This window comes from Pleurodeles waltl, chromosome 11, assembly GCF_031143425.1.
Source record: "Pleurodeles waltl isolate 20211129_DDA chromosome 11, aPleWal1.hap1.20221129, whole genome shotgun sequence".
NCBI classification, from domain to species: Eukaryota; Metazoa; Chordata; class Amphibia; order Caudata; family Salamandridae; genus Pleurodeles; species Pleurodeles waltl.
In genome coordinates, this window is record NC_090450.1 from 865,990,025 (window position 1) to 866,010,987 (window position 20,963).

At 41.9% G+C, this 20,963-nt stretch overlaps 1 protein-coding gene across 3 annotated transcripts in view; it reads right to left on the reverse strand.

Moving 5' to 3' along the window:
• Positions 1 to 20,963, reverse strand: part of SGSM1 (small G protein signaling modulator 1) — a 950,757-nt gene that overhangs the window by 328,714 nt on the left and 601,080 nt on the right. For all 3 annotated transcript variants that reach the window (XM_069214718.1, XM_069214717.1, XM_069214716.1), the window contains one exon: positions 15,934 to 16,072. In XM_069214718.1, coding sequence (XP_069070819.1) covers positions 15,934 to 16,072 — 139 coding nt within the window. The remainder of the gene's footprint in view (positions 1 to 15,933; positions 16,073 to 20,963) is intronic.

Consider the following 20,963-nt stretch of genomic DNA (forward strand, 5'->3'; position numbering starts at 1 on the left):
AGAGTGAGAGGATAGGAAGATAGGTAATAGAGGGGGTGGTGTGAGGGGGGAGAGAGAAAAATAGATAGAGAAAATAGATAGATAGAGAAATCGATAGATAGAGAAATAGATAGAGAGATAGGAAGATAGGAGGAGGTGGAGAGTGAGGGAGTTAGATAGTGGGATAGAGAGATAGAGAGATAGGTAGATAGGAGGAGTGAGGGAGGTAGATAGTGAACGGGTTAGATAGGGGAGATAGAGAGGGGGATGCGAGTGAGGGAGGGGGATGAGGCAGGAGCAGGAGGGCAGGCGCGGGGAGAAGAAGACGGAGGAGGCAGAAGAGCCGAAGGCAGAAGATAGAAGACAGAAGACCGGAAGAACAGAAGAACAGAAGAACAGAAGGACAGAAGGACAGAAGGACAGAAGAACAGAAGAACAGAAGAACAGAAGAACAGAAGAACTACTCCCAACTGGAAGCTATCGCTTATTAAGTATAATAAGGTAACTCCAATGTTATCCTATGGGAGAGGTCTGCCTTGAAGTAGTGAAAAAATATGTAGGAGTTTTTTTTTTTCACTACCAATGCATGTAAAACGCAACAGACATACATGTCCAACTTTTTCAATACATTGCCCTCCCTGTCCTCTTGACTCTTCGGGGCCTACCCTATAGGTGACATATGTATTCAAAAGGAAGTTGTGGCAAAAGGTTTATTTTGCCAAGCTGAAATGGTAGTTTAAAAATGCTTCCACAGGTTGCAGTGGCAGGCATGAGGCATGTTTAAAGGGCTACTTAAGTGGGTGGCACAATCAGTGCTGAAGGACCACTAGTAGCAGTCCCTGGCCACATGAAAATACCACTTTACTAGGGTCTTACAAGTAAATTTAGTACATTGATTGGGTGTAAGCCAATTCCACCAACAATTCCATGTTAGCACTGGTTAGCAGTGGTAAAGTATGTTGGGGCTTGAAGCCAGCAAAAATGAAGTCAGCAAAACAGGGGGATTGAAGGCAAAAAGTTAGGAGAGAATCACAACAAGGAGGCCACCTCTAACGATTGAAAACTGTGAGAAATTAAAGAATAACAGGGTATGTATGTAGGTAGGTAATGCTGTTAATAGACAGTGCACCTAGTTAAAGTACAGTAGAACATTAAAGGTTAAGCTGGAAATATAAATAACTTTTTTAGATGTACGTTACTTTTTCTATCTTCCATAGAAGAACAATAGCCCCTTCATTCATTATTATAAGCTTGTGATTGTCACAAATGTTTCAAACTCATTGGTACACTGAGGGTTATCAACATCAAGTGTGGCTGCTTCTATCCCAAATCTAATTAAGCAAATGGGTTAGTGGTTAGTGCTCCACATCTGAAGACATGCCTTTGGCTGATTAAAATGCTCCGTAAAATCGTTCCCTACCTTAAGCAGGAATGGAGAGTCTCTGCTGTCTTAGCCCTAGTAATGTCGAAAGTTGATTACTGCAATGCCTTACTACTTAATATGGATAAGACATTGATTAATAAGCTGCAAATGGTCCAAAATGCAGCAGCTAGAGCAATTTTTAATCTTCCACGGTGGAATTCAGTCAGTGGGCGTCTTAAGAAACTACATTGGCTTCCAGTGTCCCAGCGTATTACTTTTAAAGCACTTTGCCTAACCTAGAAAGCAATTCATGGAATTGGTCCTAGCTATCTTACCACTAGGCTCTGTTGGTACGTTCCCAAGAGAAACCTGAGGTCCGCCAAAGCATATAGAATTCAGGTCCCTCGTACATACAGAGCAAGATGGGGGGATAAAGCTTTTACGGTGGCTGCTGCTAAAGGCTGGAATTCATTACCGTTGAATATTAGGCAAGAACCAGCCTATTTAAGGTTCAGGAAATTGGCCAAAACTTGGCTCCTTCATCAATAGCCTGCTTTTTATTTGGCCTACTTTTTCCTTAGCAGTATTTCGGTAGAACGGATTGGGGCGGGAAGGGGGCTTGGTTTGTTTTCTGTTTTTTCTCTCACCTTCTACTTTTAGCGCTTCGATGCTCTATGTGAGTCGGAATGCGCTTTAAAAATACCACATACATACATACATACATGACCTTTACAGCTGCAGTAGCGATGACAAAATATTGTGATAATGTGGGAAGCCTGACAGCTGAGTACTTTCCAAGTAGGGTTTCTACCTCAGCCAGTTTTTGCCAACCTGGCCAGTGTTTTTCTATGGAGGCCAGTAAAAAAGATGTCAACCCTAATTCCAAGGGACTGTTAGTGTGTATATGAATGCTGAAAGCACACAATATGTAGAGTGTCACCCAAGGAAGAATGAAGTGTCTTAAGCTGAGCACTGCATGTAGCTACTTTGGCACCACTTGATGCGAGGAAGAGGAGTGGGTCACTTATGTAACTATATACCACTTCTAGGTGAGAATTACAAGATCCTGCTGAGCATGTAGCAGAACATGCAGCTTTAGATGGGAAAAGAGCCGATCATGGACAACAAGGTAGTCGAAGAGGCAGGGGAAACCAGGCCACCATACAAAGGAGGCTCACCAACACCTTCTCCAGTATCAGATAATTACTTCTCACTTCTATTCTGGCCTGGACAACAACATTTTCATAAAGCATGCTCCACAGCAGAAACTGAGCCCTAAACTGGCAGAGGACAGCTTGTATAACATGCAAGAAAATCAAAGCTCAGGAGCAACTAGCTTTCATTCATGCTAATGCAGAGCAATCAACATCTAGTCAGTTAGTGAAGTAGATGTGGGTACTCCCTGCCCTGTGTGCAAGTTCTGCAGCCACTTGACGCCCAGTTGGATCTCATTACAGCTAAGTACTGTATACCAGCATCAATAAAACAAAGAAAAAAGAACACTTCTCCCTAGGTGGACACATCTCATAGCCCCCCAATTAAATGGCAACATGACTGATCTTAATTGAGCAATGCCAAGACAACAAACACCATGAATGTAAATTACAATGAGACAAACACTGATGAATGGGGTGAACAATGATTCCAGCAACCAATGTCAGAAAACGCTAAACTCAAAACCCCTTTTTGTATATATTACATAAGTTTTGTGAGCCAGATAAAGTTGTCTCTACCAGAATTAAATACATGATTAAATGTACATCCTATGTTTGTGGAATTAGCTATGAGGTGATTTTTATTCTAACTATATTAGACTATAACCTTGGAGGAGGGGGGTATTTAGTGATGATATAAGATTAAACAAAATTACAGCTGCGGTGAAGGGTGTGGGCCGGGGAAGGGTGCCAGGGTCTGACCAACTCCCTGTAGAAATGTATGCTAAATATTTTGATCAATTAGCCCTCAGACTGGTGGGGGTTTGTAAAGCAGCAAAGGAACTTGGCTCTCTACCCACATCGACAAGAGAGGCAGAGGTAATACCATGATTTAAACCAGGGCGCTCCCAGTATGACATGAAGGCTTATAGACCTTTGTCGATGCTGAATGTCATATACTGGCTACATGGATATTACTGTATATGCCACAACTGAAAATTTAGGACCCAGGAGGCTTTATAGCTGGTCACAGTACAGCAAACAATATATGGTGGATGCTAAATATTTTAATGAATGAATCATAGGATATAGTTGGGATGCTGTAGTGATGGCAGCTGACTCTGAAATGTCCTTTGACAGCCATATTTGGCTGTACTCCTATAAGGTGATGGATAAAATGAAACTGGAAACTGGATGTGCGAACTGAACTAAACTCCTGTTCTCGAATCCCACAGCACATGTCAAGACAGGAGGTGTGATCTCATATGCATATGAGGTGGGGCAAGGAACAAGGCAAGATTATCCATTGTCACCATTATTATTTGCATTAGCAGTGGGCCGCTGGCTTGTAGTGTGTGGTCCGGTGTCTATTATGAAGATCTGGTGGTATGAGACATGAATCACCATATCACCCTATATGCAGAGGATATGCTGCTAGTTCTAAAGAATAGGTAGTCAGAACTGAAAGGGCTATCAGGCTGCTTTTTGACTTTGGAGACCTATTGGGGCTGCTGATTTACTGGTTAAAAACTAACCTAATTCCCATCCGCGCAGTACCAGAGATAGTGACAGCCATATTGGGGTTGCTATGGGAACTGACGTGTTTGAAATATCTGGGGGTGAAAATATATTGTGATGACCACGATCTAATAGCAGGTAACGTTGGTACAGTGGTGGCTGAGGTCAGGAATAGAGTTTTGGAAAATCTATCAATAATGGTGGCAGGACGCATTACAATGGCAAAAATGGTGGTCTGCCCAGGCATACTACCTTCCTGCACTACCAATAATTATTTCTAGAAGTACGTTCTGGGAAATTGATAATTTACTAATTAATTTGATAATGGATAAGGGCAGACACCGGGTGGCATTGTCCAAGCTTCAGTGCCCTGACACAGAGTGTGACCTTGTGCCCCAGAACTTGAGACATATTATTTGGCGACCGAGATGCAATGGTTCACCAGATAGATGTACACCAGGAAAACTAACAGGGCCATAGAAGATGTATCTTTTCCCACACATCTGGGACTACTCCACATATCTACCAACAAATCTGGGACTATTCCAATTATTACTGGACCCCAAAAAGACTAAGATGGCAGGCCGAGGAACACTGGCAGTTGCAAAGCACTACAGGCTTCACTGCTTACAAAAGACCAGGGAGCAATCCCCCTATTCCGTTACAACGCCTGTCGGTGCTACCCACAAAGGGAACTGGAGAGGGCTTACAGACTGGGAGACCCTTAGAACTGAGCATCAGAGGGACTACTTCAGGGCAGGGGAATTGTTAACGTTTGAAGAACTGCAGATAGATTTTGACTTACCAGCTGGACAGATCTTACTGTACGGAATAATAGTAGCAATGGTTAAAAAGCACTGGGGAACTGGACAGAATGAACCACCCAAACACCATGGCTGCCATATTACATGCACCACCACAAGCACACAAGGCAATAACAGACGTTTACAGGGCACTCAAACAGATATCATCTCCCCTCTGACAGCACTACAGGATAAATGGACAGAAGACATTGGAATACCAATTACTGATAGAGACTGGCTAAAAATAATAGACTAGCTGCCAAAAGGTATCTAGAAATGCTAGATCCAAGCTGATCAACTTCCACCTTCTCCACAGAGCATACCTTATACCGGGCAGGATTAATAGATTTTACCACAATGCCCAAGCAATGTGTTTCAGGTGCGGGGAGGAAGGGGCAGAAATGTTCCATATGATGTGGGACTGCATCTTCCTCTCAGAGTATTGGATAGAGGTTGTCGACTTCATTAATGATGCTACCCACCGGAATTTAGCACTTTCACAGATAACATGTTTACTGGGCCTGTACTCGTGCCCAGCCAAGAGGTATGACCAGATTCACAGACTTGGCTCTGATTGTAGCTAAGTGACAGATAACAATTAACTGAAAAGCCTCCAGTGGGCCCTGGACAGAAACGTCAGGAGGTCATTAGGTGGGCAGAGTGGCATTATTTTGAACAAAGCAAAGAGGGAGAGAGGATCAATGGAAACAGTGTGACCACTGGAACACTTGTTGGGCAGCATAAAAGAATCAGATTTCTCCTCAATGGACAGTTCCCCTCCACCAGGATAACGATAACTATAGGACAAGGCAGATTCGGGCTTAACAGCAAAAACATTTTCAATGAGTTCTCAGGCATACCATGGGGTACAACTATAGAGGAGGCAGACTGGGGTGCTCCGCTGTTGTGTAGGATTATAACTCAGTAATGATTTGCTTATATTAGACAATAGGTAATGGCCTTGCTGTAACAAACTACCTCACATTAGACAGACTGGGACCGGGGGTCGGGGGTGGGGTATCATAGTTGTAAATTGCAATATTTGAGGGTATGTTGGAGCTTCAGCAATACAAAAAGCGGTACAATGAATAGCACTGTAATTTAAAAAGATGTTGTATTAAACTGTTTGCACAAATTGGCCATACACTCACAAGACCAATGCAACCACCATTACTGTAATGTGTTGATGTTTCTCTATGTGAAAACCCAATAAATATATGTTGGAAAAAAAACTATATTAGACTTTTACAGAATTGTTAGCGTCTTCTACAGCATGGTTTATTCACCAAAAAAATAATACAGAGTGATAAAATCTAAAACCTATGTAGGTTTATTGATAGGCTTAAAAAGAAGCTTGTATATAGCTAACAACGGATACTAACATGATAACACAAGTTCATTTTTCATCTACACTTAAAGGTCCCTGTGATTAAAGACCGTTAGTGTATAAGCATCCAGGAGAAATGCACATTTGAATGTGCTTGCACCTTCTCCTGACCCAGATACAAATATGCTACCATCTCACCAGGAGCTGTATGCTGCTGCACACATCTTGGGACATAACTATAGACTGGGATGTGGCCACAAGTAATTACCAGTGGCTGAGATGAATTCAAGTATTATATCCATCACTTTTTGTATACTCCAGTGTGTGGCCATAAGCGGGGCGGGTATTCCCAGAGGTGGGTTCTGTGCACACTGTGCCCCTGAGACAAGCCATACCGGACTGGTGAGTCCTTAAAGGGTGTAACCAATCCTGGGGTGCTTGTGGTCCTGTTCATGGAGGACCTGGCTTGGCAGTTTGTGCTGGACTGTTCCTACTGGAACAGGGTCAAGACTGATTTGCATATGGCTGGGTCCAAACTGAGGTGGTATGGTGTAGAAATTAACGGTGGACTGGGTTGTGGCCAGAGTAATTACCTGTGGTTGAGCTTAATTCAAGCATTCCACCCATCACTTAATTGTATACTTTTTTGATGTATACATCTCAATTTGTTTTTTTTTTCATTACAAAGTATATTCTAGTTTATTAGGTATTACAAATTGATTAAGTGCATTGGACTTACTCTTTACCAGGATAGGAAGGATACAAAGCACATGTATTTTCGTTGGTGACGTTATGACAACCACAGCTAAGGTGGCCTCGTATTGTCCTCGTCATAGTATTCGGTTCATTTTTTATTTCATACCCATTCATGGTCGGTTCTTATGGAGGATTGGCATACACCCTTTCAAACAGGCACTCATTTTTATGAAGGCATTTTTCAACCTTTCAGGATTTAGGACTAATCAAGTGAATTTTATCATGTGTTAGAAGTTTCTGATTTGAACCAGATACCGATCGGCTACTATAACTTTAAAATACTCTTAAAAAGTTGCTACTCCTGTGTGTTTGTATAATAGATTGCTACAGATACTAGAACTCTGAAAATAATCTCTTTTCGATTGCACTGCTTTTTTATTCATTATTGGGAGTAACTTGATTGTTTTGCGGTGGGTTTCAAACAGTTGCTTAGTACACCTTTTTTCTTTAATCAGAAACCAGCCTAGCCGTGTCTGAAATTGTAATGATCTATACGGCGCTATGTTGGAGGGAGGTTTGCAACGAGGCCTAGTGTAATAAATCAAAGTGATGGACGGAATGCTGAACATTGTCAAACATTCACCCCCAGTCACAGATCTGGGTTTAATCCATCGTTTTTTTGCTGCCCATGCCATTCCAGTTTGGATCCAGCCATATGCAAATCAGTCTTGACCCTGTTCCCCATGGGAACAGTCCAGCCTGAACTGCTAGGCCAGGTCTTCCCTGGACTGGAAACAAGCATCCTAGGACCGGTTTCGGGGTTTCACCCCTCATCAGCCAGGCTAGCTTGAATCCAGTGGCATGGGAAGCACGGGACCCACGTCTGGGCATACCCTTCCCACTTAGGGCGACAAATGCAAAAACAACAAGTGATGGACGGAATGCTGAACATTGTCAAACATTCACCCCCAGTCACAGATCTGGGTTTAATCCATCGTTTTTTTGCTGCCCATGCCATTCCAGTTTGGATCCAGCCATATGCAAATCAGTCTTGACCCTGTTCCCCATGGGAACAGTCCAGCCCGAACTGCTAGGCCAGGTCTTCCCTGGACTGGAAACAAGCATCCTAGGACCGGTTTCGGGGTTTCACCCCTCATCAGCCAGGCTAGCTTGAATCCAGTGGCAAAGGCGCCAGCAGTGCACCAATCCAAGACTGTCTGAGCCCCAGTGGCGCAACAAAGGCCCCTGCAGCCCCCTCGGCACAGTACACTGACTCGGTCCAAAGGGGAGGAGCCCCCCTCCAGGGACTTTGCAGGGGGGCTTCCTCATGTTTCGTGACGACACTGCTGAGCCCGCCTGTGCTAAGTCCACATTTGCCTACAGCAATGCCACAATTTAAGGTAGATTCACTCGTACCTCACATTGGCTGTGTGGGATAGGATTAAAGAGATGGGTATTGCTGAATATTATTCTGCACCCCCTAGAGATAACCAAGACGCAGACAGGAAGAAAGCACATTGTTAAGCAACCTTATTAAATGTAAGATCACCTAAAAACAAAAGATAATGAGCATGATATGCTGTGCATGACTCAGACCTGGTTGCAAGAGCTACAGAAAGCTTTTCAGATAGAAACCGCGCGTTGGAGGTGGAGTTGCAGTAGCTTTCAAATCGGGCTTGAACACTTGCAGTGACACACACCCTAGCTGCGTTTTGGAGGAGGTAGTGTCACATTGTCAGCCACATGTCATATGCGTATTACTCACATACCACCCTCCTTTTGCTCCAGCCTCTTTTTTGGAAAAGTTGGCAGAAGGTATTGGTTGTACAGCATTTAAATTCAAAAAAGTAATTTTACTAGGTGACATCAACTATGGTCGAGGCATCTACTGACTGTAGCAACCAGACTATTTTCAATTTTATGTCTGTTCCGAGAATAAAACAGGAGATCAGGAAAGCCACACATGCAAAGGGGAACATTAGTTATCTTATTTTGGACCCCCTAGTCTCATCATTTCCAATAATCCCATGGTTTGGATGATCATTTTGTGATCCATTTCTACATTATAACTCATACATATATTAAAGTCCCAGCCACACAGATTCTCTGCTCCCAATCTCGATTTGGTGAAGCTATTCCTAACCTGACACAATTTAGGTCTTTGATTCTGCCAACCAACAATCAAGAAGAGCCATCAATGACACTGTATAACTGCCCAAGTACTGTATTTAAACAAGCATTACCTAATTTCCACAACAGTAGGCCCTTACCCAGGTTAGCTAATCAGTGGCATGCTACAGAATTAGTGCAGAGAGACTTGTGACTGGGAGGGAAGATGGCACCTGTCCTATGATCTGAACATGATTCTGGCCCACAAATCATAGTGGATACACTATAAAAATGCACTGCGGCAACAGGTCAAAACTAGCTATTACAAACAGCAGATCCAATCCAACCATCTCATTGTTTAAAGAAGTTTGAAAGCTTGCCAGCCAATCTATTATGACTGACTGTTTCTTCCTCCCAAGAGATGTCTAATAGATTGGCTGCCTTCTGCATTGAAAAGATACGCATTTTACATGCCAGCATCAAAGGGAAGGCAGACAAATTCAAAACAGATAGTGGAGAACCTCCCTGACGTCTTCAAGAAGCTTTAATAGATACCGGTTTAAGAATCTGAAACTTGCCAATTGCTCTCGACCAGTAAACCGTGATCTTCCCGTGATGTACAGGTCTCTGATTCAGGTGCATTTGAACTGCAGCTACGAAAACAAAGGAAGTCAAAAGATATTGGGTTTCCTGCCAACAAGACCTTAAGCCATGGAGAACTGCTAAATGCAAGCACTGCACTTTTTAAAGCCTATTGTAAACGGAATGCAAGGCAGAGTGAGACAGGAATATGCAATGAAGATCAAAAATCTTCAGGGACTGTAGACAGTGACTGGAAGCAAAAGAGGCTAGATATCTGCATCCTGTTTGTAGGCATACACAGTAGCAACTGTGACAGCTTTTGATACACTTGAAGGGAGCTGGAGTTTAATCGGGCCAAAAGTCACTTGTGCATGGAGCTCCACTTTTTTTTACATTGATAACATTCACTATGAGAAGATCACGATTAGTCACAGTCAATTCCGAATTAGTTGAGAAGGAGGGAGAGCAGGGCCAGAGGCTGTGAAGGGTGCGACACAAATGCATGCATTTCTCAATGTTTCTGAGGCCAGGAGACTTTCCTTCTCTATAGTTGGAAGCACAATTGCTGTGAAGGGAATCAAATACATGGAGGGATCTGTCGTTATATGGTGCCTGTAGGGAATATTGTGGAGTAGAAAGTGGTTGTTCAATGCAGTGCATAGGTTGTTCAAGTCTGGCAAAGAAGTGAGGCAAGTCATCGCAGACTTGAATAATGTATATGAGAATAAAAGATGGCAGGGTTGCACTTGAAGGAACTCCACAGCAACAAGCATTTATAAAAAGGAACAACTAACCTACTGTGCCTTCATCTGCCCTCTTCTGAAAAATGCTGATACAATCAAGAGGTGCTGGAAAATTTCTGCCCTATTTCTCATTTAACCTGCCCCTTCAAATTCCTTGAGTTGCCAGTAACTAAACAACTGCATAATTTTGTGGAAATTAAGCTCTCTTTTGCAACCCAGCCATGCAAGAGCTGGGGCTGTGGACTGACAGTAGGGAAGGGCTATATTTATGATGGATGAGCTTTGGAAAGGAGGATGCAGCTCTCCCATGATGTTAACAGTACCACGAGAAGCATTCACCATGTCTACCTTCATAGCCTCCTTCAAAGCCTAGCACCAAATTTTGGCCAGTTCCTAGAGTTGATTAAGTCATTTCTCTTTAACCAACACCAGATGACTAAGCTAAGTGTGTCTTTCTCTAAACCATTCATGGGTGCTTTACTCCCCACACCCCCTCTGGCTGTTTAAGTTGAATCTGAGTCCCTTCGCTCAGGAATCAAGAAGGTGACAACTTTCCTCATTTTCAATATTTTGGACTTGCTATGTTTCTTTCACCTTTGGGGGACCTGGACAGGGTTATGAGGATTCCTCAGGGATGGCACTCCCTTAATAGACAAGATAGCCAAGTCTGCCCCATCAGAGCTTTTGGCTGTAAAGGAAAAAGTCTTCAGCTGAACCTTACTACAATGTATCCAGCATGTGAAGCCCTGACTGCATTTGAGAGCCAAAACGTGACTAAGACCAAAGGGAATAACACTGTACTAGGGCAACACAACACACTTTAGTAAGTGGCATAGTGTCATCAGAGGTTTCAATATTCTGCTTTGCCACACTTGAAGGTTTTAACTTCAGCTGGAGCACAACATCAACATATCTGACTTTGAGATATTGTCGCAAGCTTCAGCGTCCTGCCTTTCCCTCTGGAGAACTTGAAAACTGATGCAACTTCTAGGGTAAAAACTTTGACCAATGTGTGACCCACAAGGCTTACGTGGCCCTCTACTTCCATGTGGTCAGACTGATAGCTTGCTGAGGTCTAGGTCAACTGCAATCTTTGACTTTCAAATGGCATTTGAGTTTTCTTAGGTGCTTTGCCTTAAAAATGAAACAAGTCTTTTCTTCTGTTATCTTAGCCGACAGTAATAGTTTTGATGTTTCATTTAATTTTTATTGTTTTTTTAAATTGGTTTTGTAATTGTGTTGTTTTCTTGACTTTATTCATTTCCTACTTGAACCTAACACACACGTCTCTGGGAATCACCTGTTGCTTGTGCCCAAGCTACTAGGGATTTGAGCAGGTATTCTTTTACATATGTGCTACAATCTAACAAGACTATGTTGTTTACATTGGATATGGGTTCCACTTTCCTAAGTTACTAACCCAATCTCAGCCATTGCTTAGTTATGATTTCGCACTTACACAATTTTCTTCACTGTCATCAGTCCTTCCTTTCATATAGTTAAGCTAGCCTTTGACTGAGAACGATCTGGCCATATTTGTTTTTCCGAGCAATTTAAGTAGATGTCAGACACCCATTGCAGGGTGACTGTTGGAAAGGGGGTTATTAGCAGTGATAAGTAGGGACCTACCACTAGTAATATGGTAGGTCCAAGGTTCAGTCAGTGTATCCATAAATGAATCCCTTGCTCAACGCCTGGTACATGGCAATGAGCCAGCAGGCTTAACTTAGGAGACAGGTGTGTAAAGCATTTAAAAGCACCTATACAATAAATAAGTATGACAAAACACGAAAAAATCCAAAACCAATTTATAAAAATCCGAAATAGAATTTTGAATGCGCTTTCTAGTGCCTAAAAACCAATAGCGCCAACCGGGGATATACAGTCACCCTTGACCAGGACCGAGTCATAATTTGAAGCCAACTGTAACTGAGCTCAGTAGTTTTTGACCTTTTACTGTGAGGGACCCTCATACTTTAGAACTCACTCACAGTAAATTCATAGTAAAATGTACTGTGTGTGTTTACCGCTGGTGCTGCCTTGTTAAGCAAAGGCTAAGGTGACACAGCACGGATAGGAGGCCCAGGGCTGGTTACACGTGATCCTGTGTTAATATGCGTGTGCACCCTTGCGAGGGCTGCACATGAAGGATTCCTGTTGTGTGCAGCCCAAGAACTGCGCCTTGGTAGCCTGGCGCAGAAGGGACTATGCGGAGTGGGTGGTGACCTGGAGTAGGTCTTATGAGATGGGCGTACACGTGAGGGATAGTCAGAGTACTTACAGTCTTGATTGAGTGACACTCCATTATATGTCAACAGGAAAGGATGGCCTAGGGAGCAACTCCAGTTCCCTAGGTTCCACAGACTCCAAAGTCACACCAATATACACTGAAACCCATATTAAAAGAATAATGCAGTCTTACAAAAACATAATTGTACATCTTATGGGTCAACCAGGAATATCATTGTTCTGTGACTCATCTCAGGATTAGGACAAATTACTACACTATCCATCTGCAGGAGCAGTTCCTTGCACCAATCAGTCAGCTGTCATTCAGTGCCAGGAACCGGGGCTGTTTAGGCCCTTCAGCAAGGAGGGGCTCCTAAGAGGAATTGCTGAGAGAGGCCCTGGCAGGAATGTCAGGGAGGAGGGGCTGAGTCTCTCAGGGCACATGTGGTAACTGGCTTGTGGATGACGCCATTTTGAGCTATTCCAGAAGACTGTGCAGGAAGGTTGGGACAGGGGTGGAGAAGTGATGTGGCACATCTGGACAGGCCAGAAGCACAGCCCTGCTAGACACTTCCACCCCCACTTAAAAGGTCTTCCACAGGGGAGCGCTCTCTCTCTCGGATGTGCTTCTCTGCAGAACACTGGGACTGATGACGGGTGTCATGGACAACTGGAAAGAAGAACCCCCCTGACTGCCGACTGGGGCAATGACTCTTCCCCTGAATGACCCAGTGGGGCACTCTCCAGAACCAGGTAAGCTGGTCCCCTTATTTCCCCTGAGGACCAGTTTGGAGAATGACTGGGCTCTGGCACAAGGAGAGCCTGCTGCCCAGAAGAAAAGAAGGTTCCCAAATGAAAGGCTGGTGCAGGGAGTCAGTGGGATGGGCTCCTTACCGAGTTGGGAACCTTCTAGGTCAGAAGGCCTCCAGAAAGTGCACCAGGTGGCAAGGGCTCGCCACCAGGAGCAAAATGAGCTGAGGTCCTGCCTTCTGACAACACTTGTTTTAGTATGGCGGTGACCCCAGAGAGCTGGTATAAATTTGTAAATTGTTGCGTAGTAGTGTGTGTGTGTGTAATAAATGTACTTTTACTTTATCGAAAGAAAAAGCACAGACTAGACAATCATTTATTGAGTGTTATTCTTGTGTGCTTGAGAATGGTGATTATTAGCTCACACCACCTCCCTTGAGTAAGCCTTGGACTGCTTTGCAACACTACCTTATGACAGTCAAGGGCTACAATGGGGTGTTTGGTTCCCAGTGGTGGTTGAGTACAAACCCATTACTTATGCAGGCCACACAACTAATGACCCATCCTCCAACAAGCAAGTTCTATAATTTATTTTCGGTGACCGGTATAATAAATCCAACAGTGGCAAAAAAGTTTGGAATTATTCTAACTACCATTTCGAGTCCAAGAATGGAAACTGTAGCCCAGTTTTAGTGAAAGTTATACTTTTATAATGTTTCCCAATGTTACCCTATGAAGCTACTATACTACAATGGGGAAAAACGAAATTGGCAGTTTTCCCCCCAACAGTGCACATAAAACATCTTTTATATGGGCCCTGCTTATAGTTAAACGGCACTCTACTCAGGGGGCACCTAGGGGAGACGCTAGGGGTGACTTAAAAAGTAGTTTGAGACTTTGGAAGTACCTTTAATTCCAAAGTTGAATTTGCACATAATTTACTTTTAGCAGCCTGCAATGCAGGGCTACCTTTAAAATGACAGCAGGCACTGCAGCAGTGCACACTAAAGTGCATCAAATTCACTGGGTCTCTAATCCTCCATTCCGTATTATACACTAGGGACTTACAGGCAGGCTGTCATAGCCAATTATAAGTATGCCTAATTTGCATATCCCATTTAACTGCACAGAGCCCAGGAAAAAGTCAGCGTTAGTAACTACCAGTATCAGTCAAACTGTGGGGGGTGATCAGGGTAAAATGATTACTTTCTCACAGTGACCCTTAACTGCAATGTGCAGCCACATACATACCACAAAGCTCCAAACATTGGGATATGGTAAGCCTTCAAGCCACCAGAAGAAATGCGTCACTGACAGGGCAAACAAAACAGCAATAAGTGTCAGACACCTGGAGAGGGCATACTATTTGGCCATTCACAGTGCCTTGTTTCCTTCTCAACACTGGCCCAGGCAAACACAATTCCTGCATGTAGTTCCTGTACTCAGTACGTAAACAATATGGTGGGAAGATCTGAGTGAAAAAGGTGTTATGAGGCTCTGTTGCAAATAAGGAAGTCCTATATTAATTCTTATGAAACCCCAAACTGGATGGAAAAATAATTTGCTGCTGCAGTTGTGTGGTCCTTCTTCCCAGATGGACAGTTAAAAACTGCTTCTTTATGTAAGGATCTTCTATTCCAGTGACAATCTTGATTACTGCTATTACCTACACTATAGTTCTATCACATTTACATTGGCCTAGTGTGTAGATGGGGATACATACTACACAGGGTCAAGTACTACTCTATGTAGTATCTCTGGTGGCCTTCTGAGATAAAGCTTCAAATATGTATCTTCATGATAGCTGCAGTGCTATCTTCCTTGGGGATATCATCCACATTTAGTGATCTGTGTTGGTGTTTTTAACTCTTCTGGTAATCCTCAACATTAGGATTAGAAACAAGAAGGTTAAACAATAAGGGCACAGTTACACAGCAATAGCAGCTTTTAAAAGAGTGAGCTGTGGTTAACAGCTCAATATCTCAACCACAGTAGTTCAATAGAGTAACCACTGCTTTTTCATTATTCCATGATAAGGCTGTTACTAACATGATACGAGAATTATATGCTACTGTGTAAAATTATGAATCTATCAAAAGATCTGTGACGTATAAATGCTGGATACTGCTTCCTTTTCCATTCACACACCCCATGGTGTATATATAACATGCTCACAACTGAAAAATGCAAATACTCATCATAGATATTTTCATTTCCAAAATCATAAACAGACTGGTGAACAGATAAAACAAAAACAGCCACGTTGGGAGCAACACTTAAGGAAATTGCTTGCAGTTTCTCTTTTTTTTTTTATAACTGGTGTAGTTGCAGGTGGCACATTGCTACATTAAGGACAGTATTGCTCTATCAAATAGCATAGAATTGGCTTTGACATATAACAATATGTGAATGCATTTTATATGACACCGTAGTAACCTCCAACATCTACTCACTACCTATGGACTTAAAAACATTTACCTATTCATCACTGGGGCCTTCCTTTTTAGTCTATTCATTTAAGTTGTAGATTTATGCAAACAACCCAATGTATTTTAATAGTCTGTTATACAACTGGCTTGAAAAATAAAGAGGGCAAAATAATGTGCTATCCATGGTTCCAAAACAGTTGGGTGTTCAATTTAACAATTTGCCATTTGTAGGTAGCTCTTACAGTACTTACCTTTCATGATTACATCCATTGGTATGACCACCATCGGAAGATCCACTTTGGGAACATGAAGAGCAGGAGGATTTACGAGTGCTGGGCTGCCATGTCAAGGGTATCCCACTCCCCTGAGGATCCATCAAGTCTTGGGCAGCTACAGAAAAATACACGGCTTAAAATTAGCCAATTCACGTATAATAGACTGTAAAACGTAATCACACTAAATCAGCTAAATAAAGAAAATAGAATTGATTTTTCAGTATAAATAGCAGCACCACACCACCTTCACTGTGGCATGCCAGGAACAGACCTTCATTAATGTCTCCAGTTTAAGTAAGCCAATGTTGTTCTCTGGAAGAACTGTGTTAACTGTCAGCATTTTCCATATGGTAATGGTAAATAATTGACAGAGTTTAATCTAATAGGCTCTATCACCCTTTTAATAATGTGTTTGGGGACTGTCCATGCATGTTTCGCAATGTAGAAAGGGCCCTCTATCACAAAGGCATATTTGTATATTTCTGAGGGCAGTTCTAATCTTAATATCCCCAGTAAGTAATGTTGAATAATTTCATTCTAAAGCACTTGTAAATAGAAAAGACTGAATTGGAGTACTTAATTGACATGCCTCGATGAAGTGGCTTAAACTTATTACAATTTTAATCCCAACAGAAAATAATTATTACTTCCAGCAAAAACGTTAAAACAGGCATTGCGTATTACCCATATTTGTTCGCCAATTAATCACTCAATCATGAGGTAGCATGATTCAGACAGACAGTGATAGTTCGAAATCATATAGTAGTCATTTAGCAACTGACAAAACCATCAGCATCAAAACGTTTCACCATGAAAATCATCACTATTTCCAATTTTAGATCACAGGGTTAACCAGCATGATTTTTCCTATGCAGACATTCCACCAACAGGATTTATTCACTACTCTGACAATGAAGACAATATTGCTTTAAACTTCTCAAATTATAGGGGGCACGTAGGGAAGATGTACACACTATAATTGAGTCCTGACAAACTGGGTGTACAGAAAGAACTCGGTTCCTTCTTTACTGTTCTTTGACAATTTATGTTTTAATCAGGGAAAGAACAAAATAGATCTATTTAAAGGTACTTTATATTAGGCCACTCATTACAAATGGGACATTTATGTCGAATCAGCACAAACTGATCATTACACCTAATGTGACTTTACAAGATGCCTTAATATTGCAATACAGGAAAAATCTGTATTTAACTGGTGCACAAATTCCGAATCCAACACGTTATTCCCAATTCTGACCCCAAACTCGGACTGGCAAATTCACTCCAGAGTATAACAGCAAAGTGCAGCATCAGCATCTGGATTTACTCTGGGGCAATATCCGACCAATTCATAGGGAGGGCCTAATTGAGGAGGATTTAATGTGAAACAAGAATGTACATACCTGATTATTATATTAAGCACAACGTAACAGAGCCACTGATTTAAATATCTCAGGGCCCAAAAAAGAAAATTGGTCAAGTTGTACCTTGAGATTTGATTGTTCTTGGACTTTTACTCTTTTGGGTTTCAATTTGGGGAAGTCCCCATGTTATCCCTAAAGCAAAGCATCCTACCTTAGACTTTAGAGATAGCGAGTTGTAAGAGCTGTTGTCATACACATTTATTTACATTTCTTGCCAAATGTGGATTCCTTTGTTAAGAACCCTGTCAATTTACATAGATCATATAAGAATATAAGAATTAGACCCAACCAAAATTTCTCTCCATACTGGGAAACATAAGAGAAGTCAATGTCTTAAATAAAACCAGTGGGTGCTTTATTAAATATTAAGGACAAAATGGTTTAAAGTCATATCAGCTCATATAGGATAACGTACAGCAGAGGGGTTCGCGGACAACTTTGACTAGTTCTTCTCCCTTTAGCAAGCACTCAGAGTCAGGGTATAAAACAAGATGCTCTTACGCATACTTGTACAAACGTAATGTGACTATCGGGAAACCTACCCACTCTTTCTTTTTTTATGATAACATTGTTGTGCTGATGTCTGGTGGTGATTTGATCGTTGTTTTGTAATTACTAAAGAAATAAAAATTGATAAAAAAAATTCATGCAATGATGCTTACAAGTGGGTGCATCTACTTTTTAAAATATATGCATACCATGTGGGCATTGGTTCCTCTGTCATCATACTTGTAAGTATGTCATTGGTTTATCCTACACACTGATGAAAGTGGTGCTACGTGCCGGATATTAAGAATTGTTTTCTTTGCTAGAGACCTTTGCAAAATGTAAAATTACTCCCTTTTTGCTGACGCTATTAAATGCGCAAAAAAAGTCACAATTATTGAAGTAGGGCGTAGAATCTCACTAGTGACACAGCCTGCATAGAAGATATTCAAATTGTTCACATACTGCATGGTTGTGCTAAGATTAGAAAACAATATTGTAGTCAGTTTCAAAGCCGTCACCCAAATTAAGATGTCAAGAACGTGGGCCGACATCATTTAATTTAAATCTAGCACTGTAGTAATGGAAATGTTAAAACGTACCCAATCATGAGCATTCCTAATATGGCATTAGGTTAAGCAGGTACCCTAAAGCAGACAAAAGCAAAGGAAACAATGGAATATAATTTTGCCAAGAGTATGTTTGTAAGGAGCAAAATTCGTATACTTTTAGGAAAAACAGAAAAGGCTGACAGTTATGCCGGAAGCAATGCTATTCAGCTAGTTGTCCTTTGCAAACTAACAGCAATAGCTTACTAATACAATGAAAGGTGAACTAAGATGGTGACAAAACAGAAATGGAAAGCAAATAACTACTTCAAAGACCTAACGTGACGCACTTACTAGTGAAAATGAGTGTATTTTTGTGGAAAGAGAGACTACAGAACACAGCATCACTGGGAATACTCCTCCATTGTCTCTGTAGAGTTTTTGCATGTACTGCTCTAGTCTCATGAGAGGAGGCCTCCTTCGGACGCACTAGGTACCACAAAAGTGGCCACGAAAAGAGAGATTTTCTCTAACTGGCACATTTCAACCCCTGAGTAGTTGGGGGGCTAACTGATAAAGGAAATACTGGTCATGTTGAATGTGGTCATTGTCCGGTGCGCTTTTTACCTCACCAGTACAAATGACGCATCTCAGAAAATTGTCTTGTACGGAAGACAACATTCTCTTCCCTCCTTCAAGGAAGGGCATTGCAGATTTATGAGGCTAAGGCCTCGAGTTCAGCCCTATATGGTGCAGAACTGTGGGGGATTTCTAGCATCCAAAAATTATCTACAGTAGAAAACAACTTTGTGAGAAACTTGGTTTCTCTTCCACAGAGTACCCCGTTGATCCCTCTTTTTATGAACTTTGGTATTAGAGGGCTGGCACGTAAAGCTGGATTGCATCTTATTTTGTATTGGAGGCATCTCTGGCCTACTCCTGAACTAGTCCACTATTTGGGAGCTCTTAAGGCTGATTGTTTTACCAGAGAACCATAGCTCAGGAGTGGCAAAAACATGCTGCAGTGACTTAGGTTGTTGGAGCTGTTGTGGGATCGCCCCAAGGCTGTCATATTTCCATCTAAGACCGATTTGGAAAAGCGCTACTAAGCAATAGTAGCTGTTGATGAAGTGTGAATTGCTGCTGGCACTAAGTTATCTTGTGATTTCATTGATTCTAAAAGTGAGAGCTGATGTGAGTCGTTTTGGGACCAGATTTTGGTACCAAGGGACAGGAAACTTTAATTCCAGTTTCGAGTATGTGCCTCGCAGTTAAGATGATTCACTTGCAAATGGTTGCGTGGGCGAGAAATAGTGTGTCCAGCTTGTAACATTTATAGCGAGGATCTACCCCACGTCCTATTTGTCTGTTCAGCTCATGCATTGCCTCGCAGGAAGTGGTTAGCTCCAGCATGTAGACTTATAGGTGTCCGTAACTACTTATTTGCTCTACGCATCTTTAGGATGGACATCCGACCAGCCTTGGTAATTTCTGTTGCCAAGATTCTTGACACAATGTGGCTCCTTAGAATGAAAATGCTACGTCAACTGGAGAAGCCTGAAGATGTTGGGTAATTTATTGTTGTACTTTTTATTATTTTTAAGTTTTGATTCTACGAAGGGCAATTTGTGTATAGGTATTATTCATGATTTTTAATGTTCATATTTTATTGACTGAAATGGGTTAATGTCAATATTTATTCATTTTATTTTGTTGTTTGTACTTTTATGGTCATGGTGGCGGAAATAAAGTTTTGATCACACATTGCAATAGCCTAATGTAAACCATATTTACTACTTTTTAAAGTACACTAGCATGAAGATAGCTGCAGCCCTCATGTGCCTGTTTGTCAACAAATGTAATAATGCAGCACTGGTGTCAGTAATGGAGCTTTTTTTGTTCAATCCTTCGGGGGTGTTAGCAAGGACTAGCAGCTTGTTTCTTTCTCTGGCTCCTCATGACATGGACATAGCTGTGTCTGGTTCTTAAAACTGGCTTTGGTTAGAGCTATTTTCAACTAACAAGCCCTACATAAATATAGGACTTAAGTCTAAATAACAATTCACCTTAGTCTCTTAACCCTTTTGTCTGTGCCATCTACTGCGTTTGAAAAACTGCTATTTGTTGTAAGAGTTTCGTTCTTTATAGAACAGTATTGAATGCATCAACATTACTGAGGTGAAGTTTTGACACTAAGGGCCTGATTACAACTTTGGAGGAGGTGTTAATCCGTCCCAAATGTGACGGATATACCACCAGCCGTATTACGAGTTCCATAGGATATAATGGACTCGTAATACGGCTGGTGGTATATCCGTCACTTTACCGTCACTTTTGGGACGGATTAACACCTCCTCCGAAGTTGTAATCAGGCCCTAAATATCTTGAAAGGTATAGGGCAATACTAATGCTGGTGGTATCTTTGGAGAAGATGCAGGTAGATGTTATCATATAGAGGAGTTTCAGCCACAGATATGTCCATTTGACTCCTCCCTGCTGTTCTTCAGATCTGCAGTTTCTGATCTACTTCCATGCATATTGATAAACT